General features: G+C 47.7%; 1 protein-coding gene across 13 annotated transcripts in view; it reads right to left on the reverse strand.

The window, feature by feature from the left end:
- Positions 1-18,836, reverse strand: part of RALGAPA2 (Ral GTPase activating protein catalytic subunit alpha 2) — a 280,569-nt gene that overhangs the window by 241,674 nt on the left and 20,059 nt on the right. For all 13 annotated transcript variants that reach the window (XR_011466483.1, XR_011466481.1, XR_011466480.1 and 10 more), the window contains exons 2-3: positions 12,143-12,253; positions 9,645-9,697 (exon numbers count right to left, since the gene is read on the reverse strand). Coding sequence is in view for 6 of the 13 variants with exons in the window: in XM_070381165.1 (XP_070237266.1) it covers positions 9,645-9,697; positions 12,143-12,253 (164 nt within the window). In the remaining 7 variants the exon portion in view is untranslated. The remainder of the gene's footprint in view (positions 1-9,644; positions 9,698-12,142; positions 12,254-18,836) is intronic.

The following is an 18,836-nucleotide window of genomic DNA, read 5'->3' on the forward strand; positions in this document are numbered from 1 at the left end:
CGACCCCTGCTGACACTTGAGACCACGGAGAAAGGGCACAGCTGGACCCCAGCCTCCCCTGTAACCCCGCTTGAGGAAGTCTCAGTGGTGCTGGGGAGCAGATCACACATGGTTGTGACACGCATGTGCCCACCTGCAGTTGCCCCCAAACAAGGGCCCAACATTAATAAAAACAGCAAGCATGACTAACGTTACGAAGAAAACCAGGTCAATTCTACGTCTCTATGATTACAGAGGATGAGATGGCTGGGTGGCATCACTGACTCGATGGACGTGAGTCTGAGTTAACTCTGGGAGTTGGTGATGGACAGGGAGGCCTGGCGTGTTGCGATTCATGGGGTCGCAAAGAGTCGGACACGACTGAGCGACTGAACTGAACTGATGATTACTTTAAATATACATAATACCCTTATGGTTGCTGAGGGGAAGGGATGGTTGGAGAGTTTGGGAAGGTCATGCACACACTGCTATAATCAGGATGGATGACCACCAAGGACCTATTGTATAGCACATAGAACTCAACTCAATGTTATATGCCAGCCTGGCTGGGAGTGGGTTTAGAGGAGAGTGGACATGCATACGTATGGCTGAGTACCTTCGCTATTCACCTGAAACTACCACAACATTGTCAATCAGCTATACCCCGATACAAAATAAAAAGTTTAAAGTCTGAAATAAATAAATAAGTGAATATACATACCATTGTAACTGGTGTTACAATAAACACCAGTGTCATAACAATGACCCAGTACCCTGGTCATGATAATCCGGGGCATTGACTCCGCTGGCCGACTAGAACTCAGGATGGGTTGCAGGGTGGAGAGGAATTTCTGCTGGCTCTGTTCTCTGGGGACCCTGACTTTTCTCAACTGCAATCAGTCATTTAGAATTATGGCAGTGACCAAGGAGCTGCACTCAAAGTTGGAACCAGTCTTTTAAGAGAAAAAAAAAAACAAAAAAAAAATCCATAGAAGCATCCAAATATTTGAAATCCTCAACAAGAACTTAGATTTCAAGGAATTAAGAAGAATCTGCTTTTCGTGTTCATTTTATTCTTCTTGTCCATTCTCCACTCAATAGCAGGAAACTGGTCCTTACAGGAAAAAGAAATAAAAAGCACTAACAGTGTGAGATACCCTCGGTGTGGAGTGGGGAGCCGCCCAGGAGGGCTGCTGTATGGTGGACAGTCTGGAATAAATAATGACAAATAAAGCGGAGGAGACCAGGGGCTGTGGAAATTCATTAACTGTGAAAATACAATTCTGTGGCCTTGCTCTGTGTTTTCTGTTCAGAAGAGACAAAGGCCCGTGACTTAATCCTACCGATCACCTGCCCTGAATGCACAGACCTGGTCGTGATTCAGCCTAAGCACTTCCCCCGAACCTCTGCAGGAGCTTCAAACTGGTCTTCATTTTCAAAGAGTTATAAAGGATACACAGATCCACCAAAAGAAGAATGGTGGGGGTGAGGGAGAGAGGTGGAGAGGGGGCAAACGTGTCAGAATGGCTTATAATCCTATTATAGCCATGATTCTAGTTTCACTTCAGGCAAGTCTTCATTATTAATATCTGAGGTAGAACGGGACTATTAAGTGTGAAAATATATAAATAAATGCATGTATGGTAAATACAGTCAATACTGAACCGGCACAGGGAAAGCAACTGGACAGAGCGAAAACCAGCCCATCGTCTCCTCTTCTCCCGCACAGCCTGGGGCTCTGCATTGGTCCAGCTGACTTATTATCATCTGGAAGCCTACTGAAAGTCCTTTCCCCCTATTTTGAGGAAAAGAATTTGAGGCTAAACCCACTATCGATATAAGCTCCCATGGAACACTGAAAAACAAGAGAGCCCAGACTGAATTCCATTAGAGTAAAGAGAGAAAGCCCACTAGGGTCCTGGCTCCCAGCTGGTCATTATGACTCCCAGACACCAGTGTGCCCAGCAAGGCTGCCCAGGAAGGGCCCCTTCGAGCCAGCATCACCCCCACAGATGCCAAGGAGGAGGCTGATGTCCACATCAAAGTCATCCTCGTTAGCAAAGGAAAAACAAAACCTACGGGCCCCAGTAACACCCTGCTCTTCTGTCAGCCTCTGAAGAAGCCTCTGGTCATCCGTGCTCTCCAGGCGACTCACCACTGGCTCTGAGGTCCAGGCTTCTCCCACCAGAACCCCCCACCAACATAGGGGTGGGGAGGACACCAGGCAGCACCCTGGGAGGAAGGACACTGACGCTGCTTTCTTTATCAGGGGGATGGACAGAAGGGGGCAGATGAAATCTGACCTCGTTTGACAGCCCCTGATTTAGAATGTTCATTTCATCTTAACATAAGCACGAAAAGAGAAGAAGGAAATTGTTTTCTGACTTTTCAACTCTGCATCTGTAGAAGGCCACTTCCCCAACCAAGAGGCAGGGGCATGTTCCCTTCAGCCAAAGCCTCCTTCCAGCAAAACCCTAAACCTGTGGTGAAGTCTGCTCCCCACGAGGACAGGGAAGGGTCACAGGCTGAGGACTTGACCAGGTGCCTGAGGAAGAAGAAACAAGTCTCCCAGACGAGGCGGCCAGGCTGTACGGGAACACGCCATAGCCTCACAGTCCAACTGGCAGCCACTAACACCCGTGTGGCCACCTAAGTTTAAAACTTACATCAAATAAAATGACGTACAATTAAAATTTACGTTGCTCAGTCATGCTAGCCACGTTCCAAGCACAAAGTGGCCCAGTGGTGGCCTAACTGCATATGGAACAGTCCCATCATCCCAGAAAGTTCTGGTGAACAGGGCTGCTCCAGAGAAGAAAGCAACAGGGATGTTTAGAGACTCAAAGGCTAACCAGAGGTAAACGGATTAAATATTAAAACTAAATAGAAGCATGAAGCTAAATTTCAGGCTAAAAAAAGACTTCTCTGCAAACTTCTTATTTTGAAGATGTCTCGTTTGGAGACTTCGGTCAGAACTACTTTGTGCAACCCTCGGCTGGTAGAACTGAGGTGCCCCCAGAACTCAGCTGGTCCCACCCCTGCCACAGAGGCATAGGCTCTAAGACAAAGGAAGGCTCAGGGCCTTGGTCAAGGCCACGCGGCTCGCTGTACCAAAGCCGGATCCAAACCTCGCCGGCCCTTCTGCTACCTTTCTCCTATCTCTTTTGTCCAGGGAGTTTCAAGTGAGGAAAGAAAATACTTTTTTAGCATAAAAATACCACATGATCCCAAGGGAGATAAATGGAGAATTTAAGAGGCTTTAATCCAACAACAAATATTATCAAGTGCGAGGCGCTGTGGGGGCCCAAAGGATGCTCTCTCATGGCAGCAGGGCCAGCCCAGGAGCTTCCTGTCTGGTTAGGAAGCTAAGAGAGGGCCACCTTCAGGGAAAACTAGGAACAACCAGCTGGGACAAGCCGGAGTGCATTCTAGGAGCTCACAGAGGACAGTGGGCACCTTCAGCTGCAGATGCCAGGAGAAACGGGTGGGTCTGAACAGAGCCTGAAAAATGGGCCAGATGAAGAGACGCATAATGGACAGGCCCTGAAAAGAGAACTCTGTAAACCAAGAGGCAGGAGGGAAGCTGTGCAGAAAGAGGCCTGGGTGGGGAGGCGCGGCGGGGGGAGGGGGCAGGTGGTGGGAAGCAGGGTGGCAGGTGACAAGCCCAGGGGGGTGACAGCACTTTCACAGAGTGGCCCCGACAGCCAAGCCAGACGGGAGCCTGCACAGGAGACCCAGGGATCCCGAGTGTGAGACCAGCTCCGACAACACTTCACAGGAGGTAAAGACCCCATTCAGTCTCTGGGGAGGACAAACACAGGGTTTATTTAGTCTCCTGGGGTAAGCTGGATAAATTCAAAACTAACAGATCCAGGAATCAAATGTCCTGTAGATCTGTGATTGCTAACTGTGTGATATTGGAAAAACAAATGAATAAGTAGCATCTGAGGCCAAAATACAGGTAAGTTTGATATGAAACCTCTTCTGCAGATGTGCATTTTAATTGGGGAGTGGGAGGCTGGGGAAACACCTTGCTGTCAAACAATCCAGACACCCTGTCTCTCTGCTAAAGGAAGGATAATGTATAGCGTGGCAGATAGCTAGAAACGCATCTCTTTAACAACTGTGGCTTCTCGTTTTCTCGATTCCTGGTGCTCTGACGCCTGGAGCCCTGCTGGGCTGGCAGAGACCACCCTCCCCAGGGTTAGCGGATTCCTGGATAGTACCTGCCAGCGCACCTTCGATATGCAAACCAGTCAAGCCCAAATCCGCACACGGCCACCTCCGTTACTGGGTTCTCACTGCCTGGGACACAATCTCCTGCCCAGATCACCTGGGGACCAGGTCCTGGACAGCCAGGGACCACCCCCATGGCCCACAGCCCACTGACAGGATTCAAATTATCTGACCCTAAATCTGCTCTGCCTGCTCATGACCTTGCCTGGCCCTTTCCTTCCCACAGAAGCCACCTCCATTCCTCTCTCTCCTGCTCTCGTCACCTTGGAGCTTCTCTTCAGGGCCCACCTGACATCCCACACCTCCTGCTTCTGGCACTGTACGTACTGTAACAACCTCTGCCTTCATGCCAATCATCTTCAGGTCTGTGAGTCTTCCCACACCTGATTAAAACAGATTCCAGGAAGGGTTAAAAACCTCTCAACTGCTGAATCCAGAAGGATCTCAAAGTCAAGTCAGTTATTTGACCTTGAAAGCCATTCACCAGGTGCCTGACATTCCCACATCAACCCTCCTTTGACCTATGTAGGTAGCCACCTCAAGGGCCACCGTCACTTCTGAGAAGGGCCGTTCAGAATTTCCTGACTCAGAAGGTGGTTACTGGCGCTCTGATGTACCCGTTCTCACCAGGGACTCTTCAGTTTACCACGAAATGTAACACATGCTCCATAAGGGCAGGGGATTCTGTCCATCTCACTGCTGTACCTCCAGCATCTAGAAGGGCACCTGACACATAGTAGATATGCGATAAACACATCTAATGAATGAATGGCCTGCACAAGAATAGGCGTATGCTGGTATCACAGCCCTTGGAGCACAGCTTGATCATTGAGACTCCTAAGTGGTGCACAGCCTGGTGCTGAGTTCAGGAATGGGTTCCAGAGTGAGACCAGAGGTTCAGCCTCTATCTACCACTGGACAGATATGCAACCTTGGGCAAGTCACCTGACACAATGAAGCCCTCATCCTTCCATCCATAAAAAACTGAAAAGACTGTATCTACCTCCAATTTCCTGAAAGGATTAAACAGGATGGCACAATGGAGACTCATGGCATGGGGCCCCACACCATCAACTCCACACGCCCGTTTGAAACACACAGCAATGATAGATGATTTTTTTTTTTTTTTGGCTGCACTGGGTCTGTGTTGCTGCACGTGGGCTACTCTGGTTGCAGTGCTTGGGCTTTGCATTGCTGTGACCTCTGTTGTTGCAGAGCACTGGCTCTAGGCATTCAGGCTTCAATATTCATGGCCATGGGCTTAGTTACTCCACCACATGTGAGACCCTCTCAGACCAGGAATTGAACCTGTGTCCCCTGCCTTGGTGGGCAGATTCCTAAACGCTGGACTACCAGGGAAGTGCCATGAAATATGTTTTTAGAAGAAGAGTAAAACTAAGGAGTCATAACCTCAATTAGTTGTGAAAAACGTCCCTGTGAACCAGCAACAAGAGAAACTCCAAGTGGTACAGAAGTTTGAAACTAAGGGCAGGGGTGGCTGAGGTCAGCTTCTGAGGGGTACCGTCCTCCACTGAACACAAAGGCAGATGTAACAGTCCGCCGGCTGCCTAAAGGAGACTCAGCCTGGACTGACACCATTGCTTCATCAAGCAGGGTGATGTGGTTGGTGGTTCACTACATTGAAAAAAATGACTGCTTCCTTCCTCAAAGGTTTCCGTCTAGACAGCCCTGACTTACAGAGCAAGCAGTAGCTCCCCTAACAGGCTCCTCTTTCTTGCCTTCTTAACTCCCTTACCTCCGTGCTTTTTTCCAATCTATTTCTTATTTATTGACAATCTTTACACAGTAGCCCTTCTGCAATTTAACACGTCTTAATAATTCCACTTCTTCTGAAGGAAGCCTTTCCCAATTATTTATACCTTGATAAGTATTTACCTTCAAATCCTCATAAACCACCTCTTTTTAAGTGGCACTAATTTGTAGACGGTGGCGACAAAGTGACACAACCCTCAGAACAAACCATGCAAATTATAACCCACCTTCTGAGGATGGAGACAGAGACAACATAAACAAAAACAGAAGTGGTGCAGGTTCATTTTTCACTCATGTTTATGGCACCAGATGAAGGTTTTATGAAGCTGTGAATAAGATATATTTGTTCTCTTACATGAGCAACAAACCCCCTACAGATGGTAATGTATGGGGAGTAACACCTTCCTTAATCTAAACTTTCTGAGCACAAGGAGGAAGTGTTGAAACCAGCCCCCCACCCCAAAGGGGTACAAGGCTACAGGCTCTGATGGGCTTTCCTGTTGTGGGACAGTGACAGCAAAAGTTAACTGTCATTTCCACACTTCAGGGACACAGGGAAACCAGCAAGGACTTAAAACACAGCCAGAGAGGAAGCAGGAGGGGAGCAAATGCCAAATCCAAGGAGGACCCAAGGACATCTTCAAGTTCTAGATCTCAAGCCCACCTCAACGTGGGTGTGAGAAACTGAGCCTAGGATGCCAGTAAGGAACCAGGACCCTCAAGTGGAGCCAAAGGGACTCCAAACAAGCACACTCTCAGACCCCAAGCAAAAGCAAAAACAAACCCTTTGAGGAAAAAAAAAAAGGATTCAAACAAATTAAATATGCATCCCATGAGTTTTGATCTCCAAGTGGTATCACAAAATGTACAAGAGAAGAAGCTACTCTGAGAGATTGAAGAAATAACCAATAGCTTTTGACAACCAAAGACAGACTTCAGATAGGAGAATGATCAGATACAGTGTCAAATCTTCTGTTTCAGAAAGTAAAAGATGTCTAATAATGAACAAGGATCAAGAGACAATCAAATGAAACCAGCCACATAGGAATACCAAACCAAAAGAAGTTAAAACATGAAAAGGAAAAAAAAAAAGCAAAAACACACAGAGGGACTTCTCTGGTGGTCCACTGGTTAAGACTCCGAGCTTCCAGTGCAAGCAGCGTGGGTTTGATCTCTGGGTTAAGTTCCAGGATACGGTGCAGTGAGTTCAAAATTGGTAAAGCTATGGAGACAACTGGCAACATCAACAACGTAACTGGCCCAGGAACTGCTAATGGATGTACAGGACAGTGCTGATTCAAGAAGTTTTGCAAAGGAGACAAGAGCCTTGAAGATGAAGAACATAGTGGCCAGCCATTGGAAGTTGACAAGGACCAACTGAAAGCCATCATGGAAGCTGATCCTGGTACAACTATACGAGAAGATGCCCAGGAACTCAACATCGACTGTTCTATGGTCACTTGGTATTTGAAGCAAACTGAAATGGTGAAAAAGCTCAATAAATGGGTGCCTCATGAGCTGACCACAAATCAAAAAAAAACTGTCATTTTGAAGCATCATCATCTCTCATTCTGTGCAACAGCAATGAACAATTTCTCAATCAGATTGTGACAGTGAATTTTATACAACAACAACTGATAACCACCTCAGCAGCTGGATGGAAAAGAAGCTCCAAGGCTCTCCCCAAAGCCAAAATTGCACCAAAAAAGGGGTCACGGTCACTGTTGGGTGGTCTGATCCACTACAGCTTTCTGAATCCCGGTGAAACCATTACATCTGAGAAGTATACTCAGCAAATCGATGCGATGTGCTGAAAACTGCAAGGCCTGTAATGGGCAACGGTCCACAGAAAGGGCCAAATTCTTCACCACGACAACGCCCAACGCTTCAGAAGTTGAACGAATTGGGCTACAAAGTTTTGCCATATTCACCTGACCTCTCACCAACCAACCACCACTTCTTCAAGCATCTCAACAATTTTTTGCAGGGACAACACTTCCATAACCAGCAGGATGCAGAAAATGCTTCCCAAGAGCGTGTTGAATCCTGAAGCACAGATTTTTATGCTACAAGAATAAACAAACTTGTCGCTTGTTGGCAAAAATGTGTTGACTGTAATGGTTCCTATTTTGATTAATAAGGATGTGTTTGAACCTAGTTATAATGATTTAAAACTCTGGGTTCAAAACCGCAATTATTTTTGCACCAACCTTAACAATGCAACTACTTCCCCTAATAATAAGCAACAGTTTGGAGATAATGAAGATTAATCCAAAGCAGATAAAACTGAAGGGATTATGAACCTTAAAGGAAGGACTGGGCCATAAGTTTTAAAACTGGGGATAGGACCAAATTTTTTGAATTCTTAGAAAAATAAGCAATTAACCAAATCAGAATTTTTTTACAAAAAATCTGAATAATCATAAAGTAATCTGCAAGGAGATCAAACCAGAGCGGGGATGCGGTCAGGGAGGAGGTACACTGCAGTTTCTGGACCTTAAACTTAGTGGCAGGGTGGGGGTGCGGGGCAGGTGGCGATGGTGGGTGTGGCAAGCCTGTGAGCTTTATCCTCATGCTTTACCTATGTGTGGTGGGTTCTTTAGCAAATGCATTAACCTTCTACATAAATAATATAAACTAACAGAAGAGTTCAACCGGCAATGGTCAGTAGAAACCTGTTTAAATGACAGACATAATTAAAGCTCCTGTTAAAAACAGCTCCTCTGCGCCAGCTTCATTCACAGCAGGGTAACCACAAGAAACACAGAGAAACACCACAAAACATGCCCTGAATCAATGTCTGGGACTCTGAGGAAGGAGCATGGCCCTCAGAAGAGATGGGTGACCAGTGACGGATTGCCAGCCGCGAACCCGTACCAGGCTGGAGGTTTCTGCATCTGTTTTATTTCACGAACCCAGACAGCCTTCCCCCCCAGCCACCCCTTCAGCCAGCTCTGCAGCAAACACATATACGACTTTCCTCAGCAGTCACGGAGCTGGTCTCCCACCAAGCTCAGCACATGTCTTTTCAAAGCATGAATCATTTCTAGACAACCAACAATTAACGTTCAGAACCTATAATCTGGTTCCAGTGTAGTTCTCAAGGCATCAGTAATCTGATCACTTGTCTAATACATCTAGACAAGAAAGACTTTACTCTTAATAGATCAAAAGCCACAGCCATTGTTCCACCTTTGGACAGAACATATGATCAACACTCGTGAACACAGAGACACATAGGTGGCAACCTCAAAAGCAGTCAGGGAAATATATGTGAAAAACTGCGAGTTTTTACATGTCAATTCGTATATATTAAAAAGAAAAAAATTATCTGCAGAGTTGGTTGGGGAAATTTACAGAAGACTTACGTGGAAGTTTACATATAGATTTATACGACCTTTTTGAAGAGCAATTTGGCAATATCGATGTTTAAAATGTACAAACATTTCCATCTAATAACTTCCCATCTAGATCCCCACAGAGGAAAAATTCTCCCACAAGGGGAAAAAAAAAATCACAAGAACATTCTTAGCATCTTGTTTGTAAAAGGATACACATGCCCATCATTTTTACTTGTCTTCAAGTAACATTAAAGATCTAAAATACCTTGTTTTTGACGAGAATCTTAAAAGCTAAATGAATTAATAAAAACTTACTTCAAAAAGAAAGAGAATGGAGTCCAGCTCCTCCCTTTGTGACTTATTATTCCCTGGAATAGATAAAAAAAGAATTCATTATTATGACAATGTGCCAATTTTAAGATATTAAAAATTAGGTTAAAATTACATTCCTGACCCTGGATCTGAACCCCCACAGCTCTGTGAAGTGGCTGTCACTCATTCACTCAACAAACTCCGAGGATGGCCTCCGTGTCAGGGATTCTTCTGGGATCTGAGGGCCCATGAGTTCACAGGTGTAAACCCCTGCCCTGGGGAGGCTTACATTCCGGCAGGAGAAGGCTCTCCAGAAATGAGTGAGGAAACCAAGAAGCAGATGGGAATGCCCCAAAGGGCAGTTTGGGGTTGACTAGGGAAGTTGGGGATACCCTGCTGATAAGGGGATACCTGAGCAAAGACCTCAAAGAGGTGAGGGAGCAGCCACAGGGAGACCCGGGGTATGGAAATGGGGGGGTGGCTATGTTTCAGGTGGAGGGACTGGACAGTGCAGGGTCCCCGTGGGGGAGCGGGTCTGCATGGGGAGGATACAACGAGGAGGTCCTTGTGTCTGGAGCGAGGGGAAGAGTCATGGGGGTGAGGCGGGTGGGCAGGCAGGGCGTGAGGGGACCAGGAGGCCACTGGAGGGTCTGCAGCGTGGAGCTCATGACCGACAGACACAGAGGGTACCAAAGCAACCCTCCAGCTGGTCTTTCCCAGAGACTTTGGCGGGGGTGGGGTGGGGTGGGGTGGGGTCGCGTGGACGGTGTGGCAGGGAGGCCAGTTTTGAGCTGGCTGTGGTAACCCAGGTGAGGACAACGGGAGGAGGCCAGGAGGAGAGGTCAGGAGGAGAAGCCGGGGGGAGAGGCTGGCGATTCTGGATACGTTTTGAAGGCAGAACCAACAACGCAGGTTTGGCTGAATAACTGGAGGGCTGAAGGGATCACAAGATGATTTTGTTATTCCTAGCAAGCATTTTCCTTTCTTCTTTTGTTTTGGTAACTTCCTCCCCTGGGCTCCAGTCAACACACAGACTGTACTAAAAGCAAGAAACTGTAAAGCCTCTCCCTCTTTTCATCGGTCCTTCGTCGTGACTCTGCAGGAGATACAAGGCAACAGAGTGGCCGAGTCTTCTCCCCATCAAGAAGGGTCTATTTCTCTCCAGCCCCAGAATCCGAGAGGTCACGTGACCTGCTCCAACCATGGTGACGACAGCAGACGTGAGGTGAGCTCAAAAAGCCGTACTCGCCAGCAGGTCATGGAGCCTGAGGCCACAAGTGCAGGAGCCCAAGGAACCCTGCCAGCTGGGCAAGAGGGCCCAGGTGAAGGACCATTAAGGCACCCTGGGCAGCAGCTTCACAATCAGGACATGTGTGAATGAGGCTACTCGCCACTAGCCAGTCAGAGGCAGGAGCCAACCCAAACCAGAGGAACTGCCCAACAGATTCAGAAAAATCACAAATTAAATGACTAGTGGTTATTTGAAGGCACTCAGTGTTGGGATGGTTTGTTGTGCAATTTGTTACGCAGCACAAACTGACTGATAGTCTTGAACCACCAAATTTTCCTAAAGGATAGAGGGAGGAAAAGGAGAACAGGGATGGAGGAAGGGCCTATTAAAAAATGAGGTTTGTAGATTGTAATGTTGTTTTCTTAGATACCAGGTTTTAATTTTTTTTCTTTGCTATTTTAATTGAATATATTATCACACTACTATGAAGTGGAACAGAGCTAGGAGGCAAGATAAAAATCACATCATTCCATATTTGAGATATCTACCAATTTGGCAGAAAAAAAATTTAAGTTCAAGATGTGTACCAATTTATAAATCACGAGGGGGAAAAGCTAAGAAATTCATTTAAAAAGAATAGGTGCTGGCATTCTGGGCCCAGGTCCACGTGTGCCCTGACGTAACAGAGGCTGGAGCAGTATCCCCTGAAGGGCCTAAGTGGCAGCTGTGTGGCCTCCATGCTCCTCTCTATGGCCTCTTCTTTCCATGTGACCCTGTCTCAGCCCACCGCAACGCCCCCCACCAACCTCTGGAATGGAACTCACACTTTCTGTGGTTTTCCTTCTATTTTTATAGATATATATTTGTGTGTATGTGCAGAGTCTTAGTTGCAGCATGTGCGTTCTGGTTCCCTGTTGCTGCTGCTAAGTCGCTTCCCGAGCAGGGATCAAATCCAGGCCCCCAGCATTGGGAGTGCAGAGTCTTAGCCACTGGGGCAACCAGGGGAAGTCCCCTTCCGTGGATCTCTTGTCTTTCTATTTTCCCCTTGGCTGTTTGTTGTTCAGTTAACGTCTGTACGAGAGAAAGTTCAAGGGAAAGACGCAACCGCTGTGAGTTCACAGCTCTGCTAAGTGTTTGGAAAGAGAGGAAGCTTAAAGGCATGTAACTTGTAGCACGTGACACACACAACCTCCAAGAACTTCCTGTATTTTTATTAAAAAAAAAAAACAGAACTTTGTATATCAAAAAAAAAATTTGTAGAAATTCTTACCTTTTAATTTCAAACTATTTTCCAGTGTTATAAAATTTTCATAGAAGATGAAATATATCTGAGAATAGTTGGTCTCAAAAAACTGCTTAAGATCACTGGCATCCACATTGTCTGAAAAGAAAAAGTTCCCATTTACAACCATAAACTTACATGATCATCAGCATTCATGAACAATCTTTTCAGAAACAAAGGAATGCAAAAACCAGTCATGTCTCCTTATAAGACAAAACAATGCAGTAAAGTACATTTCCGTCCACTTCTTTCTCCACTTAAGGGGAGCTCTGAGGTGACCTGGGGCATGTCCCCTCCCCAACCCCCAGACCTCAAGGTCACAGCCAAGGTCACAACTGCTATACAGCAGCTGGAAGGCCAGGAGTTAGTGAGGGTCCTGGGAGGGACAAGATGATTTCCAGTTGGGGTGGGGAAGTAAAAGGTGAGATGGTTTAGACCCAGACCAGGAGGCTTCCAGGTGGCACTAGAGGTAAAGAACCCACCCGCCAATGCAGGAGACATTAAGAGACTCAGGTCAATCCTTGGGTCAGGAAGATCCCCTAGAGTAGGAAATGGCAACCCACCCCAGCATTCTTGCCTGGAGAATCCCATGGGCAGAGGAGCCTGGCAGGCTACACAGTCCATGGGGTCGCAGAGTCAGACACAACCGAGTGACTTAGCACACATACAGAAGGATGAGTCTAACTCTGCCAGGAGTGCCCCACGGCCCAGTCTCTCCTCCCTCCCTCCAGCTACCACATCAGGCCCTCCCAACCTGCCCATATCCACCCGGGCCACTGGTCACCGCATCCCTCCGTTTCTACTTGACCCATCCGGCCCCCACATGGACACAGTGGGTCCTGTGTTCCTAGCATCATTCCAGCCGTGTGTCTCCCATGTGTTTAGTGTTGATAAACCAGGCCTGCAGGTAGATTGACTTAACGTGCAGGGAATTCAGCCCAGGAATATGTTGCCCCCACCCCACCCTGGCCCCTGCAGGGGCCAAGCCAACAATACAGCCAGCGTCCCTTTCGGCTCAGGTCAGAAAAGTCACCCACTGTCAACACACCTCTGCACAGGTTCCTCAGGAAACAAGGTTGTTTGTGCCCTTCCAGCAGTGTCCTGACAAGGTGTCAGCTCTTTGGGCATTCTTATAATTCGACAAGATTACTCAAGGGGGAAAAAAAAAAAAACATGTTGCTATTCAATCTATAACAGAGTCCTATCAGCTTTGGGGTCCTAAGTCTGTGAATATGTGAGAACATATACCCACTGCCATGTCTGCATTCTATAAAGTTAACATTCACACCGATGAATCTAAAGAGCTGTTTTCCTCTGGTAACTACATAGCCCCTTTCATGGAAAAATCTGCACTGGTTCTTTGAAACAATGTCCCTAAGATGTTGGAAAGATCATAGGAACGGCCAAGTTCACATTCCCTTTCTTGTCTGAAAATCACAGGGAGCACAGAGCAGTGCAAGTTCCCGATAACTCACAAGTTTACCTGCGTGCCAGCAGGTAACGACACCAGGATCCTTAATCCACACAAGCACTACCGTTCTCATGAGTGACACAGCCTTGCTGTGGAGTTCTCCAGTGCCTTCCTCGAGTGTGCCAGTTCCAAGGGCTTTGTTAAACATTTACTCCAACAACAACTGCTCAGAGGGCCTCTGAAACCTCCCCAGCCCCCAGGCCAGGTCAGGGCCTCCACTCTGCAGCCCACCATCCTCTTCCTCCTGGTCACAGACTGTGTCACACTGCGCTCGATTTCCTGGTGCAACCCCGGGCTCAATTCTGATGGAATGATCTGTCTCCTCCATTAGAGACACTGCCCACCTCACAGACCCCTAGGTGGTCTCAGCACCATTATGTGCCCTGCAGGGAGCACAAATATTTAGCTCAATATTTTCTTGAATGCACTAAATGAGACAAACAGCCTCTAATACACAATCACGGGGCAGTGACCACAACGTGTAAGCCATCAAATCTCATGCGGACACGAAAGAGGCAGCCTGACCCTTGGGTTATCAGGAATGAAACGTCACCCCTCTGTGGAGGGGGTCCCTCCTGCTCTGCAGTCTCAGATCTCATGGTCCGCTGCCGGCTCCAGGGAGAGTCCGGAGGCTTCTCCCCTCACCTTCTGCTCTTCCTGCAGCCGCTCGAGCTGAACCCCAATCCCCATCCTGAGTCCTCCCAGCTGCTTCCCAGCCCGCCTCTAGGGTGTTGGGTCCTCCACCACCCTGCCAGGCATTGAGCCCCTATCCCCACCCAGGGGTCCCTGCCTCCCTGCTTCCTCTCCGTGGTCCCCTCTCCACGCTGCAGTCAATAGGATAACAGAATAAACCAAATCAGTAGCACTGAAAATAAAACCCAACCCTTTACCACTACTCCACAGCCTTTCCTCTGCTCAAGGGCAAGTCCACCCGATGCCACACTCTCCATGCTGCCCTGCACTCTGGCCGCCACAGCTTCTTTCCATCTCCCGAGCTTCCCACACGTGTTCCCCACCCCCAATCTTCATCCAGCTCATTCCTTCCTATCCTTCAGCGCTAAGGCCGTGCTCAACCTCTGCAGGGAAACCTCAGGGGTCCCTGTGGGCCACAGGTCACCTGCCTTCTCCAGCATGGAGTCTGGTGGGCAGCCAGCCATGAGTGGACTGAAGCTGCAAGACGCACAGAGAGGTTGTGGGCCACCAAGAGTCCATCTTCCCTGGGTTCCCCTGGTCCCTCAGAAACACGCCAGGGTCAGCGACCTGAGCACAGCGGCTCCTTGTCAAAGCTGAGGGCCTCACACAGACAGGAACACCCTCCAGAAGCCAGAGCCCAGCCACCTCCTCCCTACCACTCCCTGCCTGTTCTGTTGATGAAGGGCGGCCAGATGGAGCTTGACGTCCTCACAAGACACTGTGATGCCCTCAAGGTCACTCCACACACAGCGAAACCAAGAGCATAACATCAGTAACTACGCGCTTTTTTTACCCGGGTGAGGACTCCTTGGAGGTCTGGGAGTCCCCCTCACATGATCCCTCGCCATGGTACACCTCATCAGTCAAGACTGATTCATTCCTTTCTACCCTTATTCCACTCCACTAGAATGGAAGCCTCAGACAGGCAGGAATGCCATCCGCCTGGGATTTGGTTACCACTGTATTCCCAGACCCAGGAACAGAGCGGGGTGCCCGACAGGCACTCAACACATATTTGTCAAATGAACAAAAAAATTAATGCCACATTTTTTTTTAATCTCTAGTCTTCAAAATTCAGAACGATTCCTTTAGCTGTCTTATTCTTTTTATAAAACACAAGACTCATGAGATGACTATTTAGAAAGCACAGATCTTGGAGAAGGTGGCCTCAGGTATGGGGAGTTAGTGCCCGGTGGCAGGGCACACAGATAAGATCACAGAGCTGCCTTTTTTTTTTTTTTTAATAATTTTTAAAATTTATTTGGCTGCACCAGGTCTTAGTTGGGGCACACAGGACCCTCAGTTGTGGCATGTGGGATCCAGTTCCCTGACCAGGGAGTGAATCCGGGTCCCCTGCACTGGGAGAGCAGACTCTTAGCCACTGGACCACCAGGACAGTCTGCTTTTTAACTTCAAGATGCATAGATATTATAATAAGAGGACTGTTCAGGGAAAAAAAATGACCATAGACTTCCTTTAGAAAGATGCTCTTCACCTGCTTGTTCACACACGACTGGGCCCCTCCCCCTGCAAACTAGGCCTGTGTCAAGTGCTAGAAAATTTGAACAGAATAAGGGGCAGGGGCCCCCCAGAGCCAGGGACACAATCAAGTAGCAGAAATGACACCGGGATCAAAGTCCAGGCTGGGCCTCAAAGCAGGGAGTGAAGGCCAACTGGGAAGGTTGGAACTACTAATAATACTGTATATTCACTCTTTAAAATACACTTTCATGGATTTACTATATTTGACCCTAACCACAACCCTGTACTTGCTCCTTGGAAGAAAAGCTACAACAAACCTAGTCAGCGTAATAAAAATCAAAGACATCACTTTGCCAACAAAAGTCCATATAATCAAAGCTATGGCTTTTCTAGTAGTCATATATGGATGTAAGAGTTGGATCATAAAGAAGGCTGAGCACCGAAGAATTGATGCTTTTGAACTGCAGGTGCTGGAGAAGACTCTTGAGAGTCCCCTGGACAGCAAGGAGATCAAACCAGCCAATCCTAAAGGAAATCAACCCTGAATATTCATTGGAAGGACTGATCCTGAAGCTGAAGCTCCAATACTCTGGCCACCTGATACAAAGAGTTGACTCACTGGAAAAAAGCCCTGATGCTGAGAAAGATTGAGGGCAGGAGGAAAAGAGGGAGACAGAGGATGAGATGGTAGGATGGCATCATCAACTCAAGGGACATGAGTTTGAGCAAACCCTAGGAGATGGTAAAGGATAGGGAAGCCTGGCATGCTGCAGTCCATGGGGTCACAAAGGGTGGGACACAACTTAGTGACTGAACAACAACAACCCCATGAGGGAGATGAGGGAGGCGTGGTCAAGTAAAAAAAAAAAAAGAAAACCTTCAGATTCTGGATCACCCGTAACCTGCCCAAGGTACCAGGCCAGTCAGAAACGTGGGGAAGACTCCCCTCTGGGGCTCCAGACGGAACGTGAGCTGCACAAAGGCCTCGGAGACACGTGGGAATAAGTCAAACCCAGAAATCGGATCAGGAACATAGAGAAATGTCATCTCCTTGGGGAAGGGATAGACAGGAGAGCAGATGGAGAGAAGCAGGAGGGAGAGAAGACCCTAAGACATGGGGGGAGAGCGTGGCCCTGAGAATGGGCACTGCTTGGCTCCCCGGGAGGGACCTCAGCAACCTCCCCACCGCCTTGTGGAGCCAGTAAGGAAGCGGGAAAGAGGAGAAGTCCCGGTATGTCTGACACGGACGCTAGCATGTGGCCTTGTTGGCCTCACAAAGCCCAGGCAAGTGCATTCACACTGACCACAGAGGAGCAACCAGCGGACAGCTTCACAGAGCTGGGGGTCATTCCGGGATTCGTAAATTTAATTTCTCATTCTCCTTGACCATCATCCAACAGCCAATTAACTGTGTCTATTATATTCCCATTATATCTGAAAAATAATCTAAATTCCACACCAAAGCTACCCTCCCCTGTCCAGCTAAGCCTCCCGCTTACAATTATTTCCCCATATTTAGTTGGAAGACAGTAGCAAAGCTAGAGCGCAAAAACCTTTGGAGCAGGCAGGCCACCTGGTTTCAAGTACAAAAGCCACAGGACCTGGGCAAGTTACTTAAACACGCTGTTCCTCAAATTCCTCACCTGAGAAATGGGGGCCAACAATAGTTCCTGTGTGATAAAATGAACACAGGTAAGGTGCCTCTAAACGCAGAGTCAGCATTATTTAAATAAATGTTAGTTGTCTTACAATTGCCTAGCTCCAGGCAAAGGCCACCTAACTAGCCAAGAACAACCCAGCTTCACCTATGAAGTCATAAAACTCAATGACTCGTGAAACTCAACCACTTAATGAGAACTTTGGTAAGGGACAGCACTTCATCCCAGTTCAGCAGCAGATGCTCCAAAGCCAGGGGGATTATCCCTCCACTTCCTCCTACATATGGTCCTTTTCAGTAGCAATCTTACTCCTTTTAGGATCTGATCACTATAACCCAGATCACTAAAACCAGCTTCAGCACACCCAGAAGCACCAAGGGAAGAGGGAACACTCTTCTCAGACTCAGGGGCCCTGGTGGACACTGTCAAAGAGGAAGTATGGGCTCAGAACAGCTCCTCCCAAGTAGGGAGTGACCCCCGATCCTCCAGCCCTCCCTCCCCCACCTGCCCCAGGGCTCAGAGCCACCCCAGAGCTGCCCACAAGGCAGCGTGTGGATGCAGACGGTGTCATTCACTCACATTCCCTAGATGCTGGCACCCAAATACGATGCTCAACATCACACGCTGGTGAGAGGGAAGGGGACTGAGTGGATGTTGAAAAAAACTCAGGGTGGATGTGGCGACTTCATAAAACATAATTCAGGAACAATGAGAACAAGGAAAATTAAGTCAGACACGAGACAGGAAACACCGACCGGGATGAACATCATGAGTAATGTGCCCTTACATAAGGGCTAATGAGAGCCTACTGATTTCAACCTTTTCACAGCTGCCTAGGTGTCTGCCTTCTCTCCCTCTCTCCCTAAAAAATGCCACAAATTATTCCCACCCTCCATCCACACCTTTAGAAAACGCCCACCCACACTGATCTGGACTGAGCTCCCGACCTGCTGTGAACCACCAATCACCTCCTAGGAGCCTGATTCAGCAGTGGCTGCAGAGCCTCAGGTAGTGTCTGGTCCAAGGAAGTTGGGGTAAACATATACACATAGATAAAATGGATAACTAAGAAGGACCTACTGTACAGCATGGGGAACTCTACTCAATATTCTGTTAATGACCTACATGGGAAGAATCTAAAAAGAGTGGACATATATGTATAACTGATTCACTTTGCTGTACACCCAAAACTAACACATTGTAAATCAACTATACTCCAATTAATATTTAAACAAAAAAGAAATGAGAAAACTCATGGAGCAGAGCCACCTGCAGCCAGGGCAGAACCATGCAGCAATGCAGACAGGTAAGGGAATAAAAGAGACGCTTGCTGCCGTAAGGTCTCTGTAAGCCTGAGATTTGGGATGGGTTGTCTTAC

Source organism: Bos mutus, chromosome 13 (genome assembly GCF_027580195.1).
Source record: "Bos mutus isolate GX-2022 chromosome 13, NWIPB_WYAK_1.1, whole genome shotgun sequence".
In the NCBI taxonomy this organism is placed as follows: Eukaryota; Metazoa; Chordata; class Mammalia; order Artiodactyla; family Bovidae; genus Bos; species Bos mutus.